This window comes from Barbatula barbatula (assembly GCF_947034865.1).
Source record: "Barbatula barbatula genome assembly, chromosome: 12".
In the NCBI taxonomy this organism is placed as follows: Eukaryota; Metazoa; Chordata; class Actinopteri; order Cypriniformes; family Nemacheilidae; genus Barbatula; species Barbatula barbatula.
Genome location: NC_136775.1, coordinates 11,228,392 through 11,235,318, shown reverse-complemented (window position 1 = coordinate 11,235,318; position 6,927 = coordinate 11,228,392). Strand labels below are relative to the sequence as shown.

Sequence of the window (6,927 nt, the reverse complement as noted above, 5' to 3'; positions counted from 1 at the left end):
GTTGCGTCCTATGTCCCTCTTTGTGATTTATATGCAAATTGCAGTACATCTAATTGTTCTGATATGTATGGTTTTAGATGATGACTAACTACTCTTTCCATGCATTTAGCTATTGAGGTTAACGCCACAGGACGAAAGTCCTCTAGATTTTTTGCTCTCCCTTTCTTCGGAATAGGTCGTATAAAAGATAACTTCCATGTATGTGGTACGATCTGTAAGTCTAATAAATAATTTTGTTAGGGGGTCAGTAAGTACATTTACGCATATCTTTAAAACTCTGCCCTTAAGGCCATCTGGACCCGGCGTTTTATAGGGCTTAATGCATTTAAGGGACCTTCTAATTTGGTCCCCTGTCAACCAAATGGTTCGCCCCACTGGGATCTTATCACTTATTTCTTCAATCCTTTTCCAGTTGTCGGCTGCATCATACCTTCCACAAAACAAATTCAAATCATTAACCCATTTAAAAATATCCGTCCCTATATTAATATCATTATTTACATTTCTTGAGTCAAGCCCAATCATCTTATGCAAACCTTGCCAAGCACACCTTGCATCTTGATTCGCTAACTGATCCTCTACCTTATGTTTAAAATCTATTTTAGCTTTCTGTATCGTAGCTCTCAGTTCCTTCCTTTTAATCTTATACCCCTCATGATCATTTTCCCGAAATGCCCCATTCTTTTCATTAAGGAGTTTCTTTAAATCTTTAGAGAGCCATGGCTTATTATTTGAGTATATTTTAACAATTTTAGTGTCAATAACTGCTTCTTCACAAAATTGAATATAAGAGGTAATACAGTCAGTGAGTTCGTGAGGGTCTCTACATGAATCAAATGCATGTTCTATGTCATACAGTACAGGTTGCAACTGATCAGAGTACTGTTCACAGCATCAGTCCATAATGTTTTAGGCCCAAACCAAAGCTCTGGTTTCAAAATCAGTTCAATCTAATGAAGATAAGGACATATTGTTTTTCTTGAAAAATAATTTATTTATTCTCCTACTATGTTACAAACAAATAGCAAATATTAGAGTTCACATTTAACAAATATCACTGACAAACATTGTAATAAATATACTTATAAATATATTTCACAAGAAACAAAACAATGGCCTATAACATCACATTACATACAACGCATTAATAACTTAATCACTTTACACACACTAAATATTCTTCCACATTTGTTCCTCAATAAATACTTCTATATTTTTGTCATATTTTCAGTCAGTAGTCATTTTGATTATAAATATGAAAACATCCATATCATGTGAATGGTGCTGTAGCTAGGTATGTAGCTCTACAGTGTCTTAAATCTTGAAGTTCTGATGTGTTGTAACAAGATGCGTCTGTTTTATGTGTTTCTCAGTTCATGATCTCAGGATGTTAATGCCACTTTAAGGAGCTCATTCAGATACAGTAACATGATAAAAAAGTTTTACATTTGATATCAAATATATATTACTGGTCACTGCTGCTTATTTTCTAATCTCTATAATTATAAAATATTATAATTAATGTATTGTTGGTACAATTAGGTGTAATAAACAGTCTTACATTAATACTTCATGTTTCATTATTCTTAAACTATATGTAAACTATGGCTCTAAAAAATGTGCAAATGTTCTTAAATAAATAAATAACCATGTTAAACATTCACAGCATAAGTCTGTGAGCGTTTTCTCAATAGCCTTCGAAACCATATCCAATAGAGGCCGATCATGATCAGCCAGTAGCACACGTAAGCTACAGATCCAAATATCAAAAACTTGATCTCCTCTTTTTTTGCAGCTGTTGACCAGTCCATCTTGCTTTCTTTGTAGATTGTGAATGCCAGGCCTCCCAACAAGATGGCTGCCCACACTGACAGGGGTAACAGTGGGATATAGTTGCCAACCATCTTTCGGCGACCTGACGTGCCCCAGCTGCTTTTGGTCATGGTGAAAATGGCAAAGTATTTGGCAGGCAGGAGGCTGGTCATATAGAGGGCAGAATACAACGACATAAAGATCATCACCATGTTTTTTCGCAGAAAGCATGCATACGCAGCTTTCACCAAACCAATCAGCTGGATGCAGCACAAAACCCACAAGATGTCCCATAGACTGCCCGTCCAGAAGAGCTTGATAATGGTGGCTGTGACGAAGAAAGGAAAGATCCCTGAGACAATGGACTCGTAGGTCATCCACAGGTGATGCTTGTGCCACCACATAGCATTGAAGAGCCACTCACGAAAGTAGGATTTGGTCCAGCGGGTCTGCTGGTTCAGCCAGCGCAGAAACTGAGCAGGCGTCTCAGTGTAACACTTAGAACGGGCAGTGTACCTTTAAAGAATAAGAAAAGCATATTTGAAACAAGAGTTTTTAACAGTAAACACAGTCTTCAAAATATCTTACTCTGTGTTAATCGGGTGAGTAAATGAAGACAGAAAATTTCTCAAAAAATAGAGCAAAGGCCAAAATGCACCCGGAAAAAACAGATCTTGAATGCCAGAAACTATAACGGATGAATGTCACTGAAATGCAAGTAACTAATTCACACTGCATCATGCTGTCTCTGTGGCAAAACTTCAAATTGGAGAACAAAGACTACATTGTCATTTAATTGCATTAGATTATTTCGCCTGACTAAGCGTTTTATTAAGACTAGCTTGTATTTAGTACATTAAGTCATAACCGATTGTTGTTTCCCACAAAACGCACAATGCAAGTCACGCATCATAAATAATAACATACTCTATAAATGGCTCTCTTCAAACAGACCTGCCAGCATATGTTAAAACACAGTAAAGATTCAAACAAAAGTATAGAGATCAATGGTGCAGAAATGTAAATATTCTGAACACTTACTTCGTAGCGTAGCCCATGCTCAACATTCGATTGGTGAGATGACGGTCGTCCCCAAAGGTGCAGTGAGTACCAAGAAATTTCTGGTTGTACCAGGATTCCAGAAACTGCTGTAGCAGGTCATTCCTATACAGACCTGCAGAAAAGATCATGAAACTTAGTGATACTGTAAATATGGACAAAATATCAAAACTGCCATCTGTGTAATGATTAAAACAGTATTTATCAAATAATCTGAGTAATTCTCTGTGCTCAAAAATGTCCTACTTCTAACAGTCCTACATTAAACAGGAAGAACTGGTAAGTCGTCTGTTACCTAAGGGGCCACTGATACAGGAGACACAGTCGAAGAAGGACTGGCATGCTCTCTCGATGTTAAACGCCATCCAGTAGCGCAGGCTGCTCATGAAACTAATATAGGAGTCTTTAAGGTTGAGGATCTTCACGTCGCCTCCCACAGCCCCATACTTCGGGTTACTCTCCAACACTTTGCACAGCTCCACTGTGGCCATGGGGTCTAATTTTGTGTCAGAGTCACATACCTGGTAAAAAAAAACACAAGACCAAAAATTTGATGTTAATATTTTGTGTCTGCTAAGGATTCTTTATCATGGGTAGCCGGCTCCTTTCCGCAGAGTTTAGTTCTGACTTTGTCTCAACACGCCTGTAATGTTTTTTAGGTAATCTTTCAGATCTTATCAGCTGGTTATGGTTTTATGAATGGTTGGAGTTAAATTCTGCTAGAAAGTACTTCTTCCGATATCACTCACCTGTATATAATCCACAGATGATCCAAGTGCCTTGAATGCAGTATACATCACTTCCCTCTTCCCTCCCCATTTTTGCATGATGCACACACAACTCTTGGTCCTGATGAGCTCCTCAACCTCCGAGCGCTGAGGGTCCTCAAAAAGCATACTGTCATTAGCTTGAGCCGCGTTCGTTTCCTGGGCCCTGGGGTCCCAAGAGTGGTAGTTGTTTTGCCATACACAACAGCCAGGGTCCCGGTCTGCGAAGATCTCACGGAACATCTCCATCATGTAGCGGTCGTCTTCCGAGTTTCCATCCACCACCATGATAATGCGAAGCTTATCAATTGGGTAGTCCAGTGCCCGTACTGACTTAAGGCACTCCATCAGATAATTTGGGTCCTCCTGATAGGCTGAGATGGTAAAGCCGATTGTCTTAGTGTAGCTGCACGGTTGCTGTCTTCGTCGCATACGCCGATGTTCCACAAAGGCAAAAAAGCTTTGGACAAGGATGTGGAGGCTGAGCAGCACTCCGTAGAAACCGAATGATATTATGTTGAATGGAGATGTGGCTATCTGGAAACCCTTAATGTACGCCCATAACATCACCCCGAAGACCAGGAAAGCGAAGAGAAATGTGAGTATTGCCCGAACCCCTGTACCACATTTTCTTAATAATGGCTTGATGTCCATTTTATAATTGAAATGCTGAAAAAAGTTTTTAAAAAAGTTTTTAGATACATTATATGATTAAAAAAAGAGATATTAACAAAACATTTGAAACTTGAAAATAAGGACTGATTTGATTAAAAAGCTTATATTGTTTTCACTAAATATCAGGTAAAATAATGTAATAATGCATTTCATTTGTTTGTGTTAATATGACCACTGTTATCATCAATACGTCATCACAGAGATATAATAAATCAAAAATAAATATGTGGCTATGCAAACAAACTATAGTCAAAAACGCAGTCATTAATGAAATGAAGTTATGAACATACCTATTAAACTGGACTCCTGTAGATAACACTTCACCAAGGTTTTCGTTGCACCTCTCCTCGACCTGAACTAACTGCTCATGTTCTAAGATTGAAAATTTATAGGCTGGCTCTGAACTCACGGAACATCCCCACTGCAGATGTGTAATTGGCTACAAATGTGCAGTAGCTCAGGTCACACCCTACGCTCACGTCTTCGCTCCTCTGACTCACCCACACAGTACGTCAAAACTAAGGAATACTCCTTTTTCTCCATGACATACTGGGTGTCAATAACTGACAATGTACAACTTACTTTTTGCTTGATTTATTTGTTGGTCAAGGTTGAAAGTATTTTCAAAGTGCATATTCACGTTCTAAAGGCGTGCTGGTATACAGCCACAACATAATCAGATGACTAGTCTCACACTCATTTTTGCATTCTTCCTTTTTGTCTTCTTTTGTCTTTTCATGAAGTCACAGATATTTCTATTATGAAATCATTAAAACATTTTGTTTAATGCATTGCTGAAAAGCCAGCATCTTTGCGTTGTTTGTTTATCTTGAAACTATTTTAGAGGCTGGATGTAGTTATCTGTTATTATAATTCAGAACTTTTTTGAACGTCTCTACTTTGATATCTTATTATCTTTTTACTTGTATAATTGTTTGAACTGGTTTGTGTATCTTATTTACAGTATCTTCCCCTCAAATGCTCTTCCTTTTTGTTCATCTTGATCCTGAGTAAATCTCTCTTGATTGAAATGTTAGGAATGTTCTAAATGTATTCATGAAACAAATGTTCACTGTATACTAAAGATAGTTTGTAAACGATTAAAAACATCTATTCATGTTCTATACAATGGTATTTCCATGATATATGGGAAAAAATGATTTTGTCTCTTTGAATAAATGAAAGAAGAATTTGCAGGAGATTGTGTAATGACTATTAAACTATAAACAATCTAAACTGGTCTTGTGTGCCAGGTAGCCTACATTTTTAGAGGTGTGTTTTTTTCGCTGAATTTGCATGGTCACAAGTTTTTCTTAGGAGTGTCATTGATGTCACTGCTCATTTGGAGTATCTTATCAAGTAAAGCACAAAACTCCTTGCACGCCATTACTATGAGGGTGTAGAGAAAGAGAAACAACTGTCCTTCTGCCCATTAGATAACTAATGGATAACTAATAGATAAGTTCTAAAAACATAAACATGTCAATTTATCTGTGGGACGATTATAGTTAGTTCTTTTTTACATGTAAATACCTCTTGAAGGTCATTTTCATTGCCAGAGCCTGTAGAGATTGTGTTCCACAGTATTCACCACTGGCCCATTAGAATCATATTTTAACGGAAAGCAGCACCAATTGAATCATTAACTCATTAATTAAATTTTAATGTATGTTAATGTATGAATCCTGTTGGTAAATCAACATAATGCTCTTCAGATTTCATCAAATTAGATTTTTATTAGATATGTGTTGAATTAAATATAATTTTTTAAATATTGTTTATTACTATCATTTATTGATAACATGTTAACTTAATATGTTTTTCAACGCTCCAAAATGATTACAATAGTAAGAAATGTGCGTGAACGTGGATAATTAAGGGAATAGTAAGTGATCATGCTATTAGAATTTAAAATATGTGACTGTGGTTATTAGTTCTTTCTATGATATGATAATGCTGTATTCCATACTGGTTTGTTTCAGGTGTGTTGAGTAAGGGAGACGTTTCTTTGACGCACAACATATTTTAAACCAGAGGTGTCACGCTTTGTAAATCAATTACACCTGAACCAGCTGATCAAGATGTTCACCTAAGTCACATGTTATTGCCATGATGTCTTTCACATGGACACTGGCTTGAATAGCAAACCGCGAATGACATTTTTATTATGAAGGCATCACCCTCTGCCTTTTGGAGAAATAATGTTCGTTTCATGCTTCAAAAAATGTCAAATGCTTACAAAATATAACACCTTATAGTGTTTCCAGAATTCCTCATGAGAGGTTTGAATGGATAACTGTTGTTCATACCGTGTGTAAGAAACCTGAACTAATTTAATTTTAGCTGTTGAAGTTCTTTTTTAGTCTAAAAAGTATTTCTAACCGCTGAAGCCTTTATACAATTTAGCAGCTTATGTTGTAACGCCAGTTTTTAGTTTCAACTCAGTGTTATTGCATGACAGTTTGCTTGAATAACCATAGCATACCAGCAGAGGGCAGCACTGCATCACCTGTTGTCTCAGTTCTTCTCTTCATGTTTCAAAATGCCTCTATGTAGGCACAAACTCCTTGCTGTCATAGAATACATAACATTAAAAACAAGAAAGTATTTTAAG

At 36.8% G+C, this 6,927-nt stretch overlaps 1 protein-coding gene across 1 annotated transcript; it reads right to left on the bottom strand.

Moving 5' to 3' along the window:
- Positions 1–981: 981 nt before the first annotated feature.
- has1 (hyaluronan synthase 1) lies at positions 982–4,301 on the bottom strand. Its single transcript, XM_079470275.1, has 4 exons — positions 3,621–4,301; positions 3,167–3,392; positions 2,854–2,986; positions 982–2,328 (listed from the first exon to the last, which is right to left on the bottom strand). Exons 1-4 carry the CDS (start codon positions 4,290–4,292, stop codon positions 1,653–1,655), a joined length of 1,707 nt encoding a protein of 568 aa, XP_079326401.1. The 5' UTR covers positions 4,293–4,301; the 3' UTR covers positions 982–1,652.
- Positions 4,302–6,927: the final 2,626 nt, after the last annotated feature.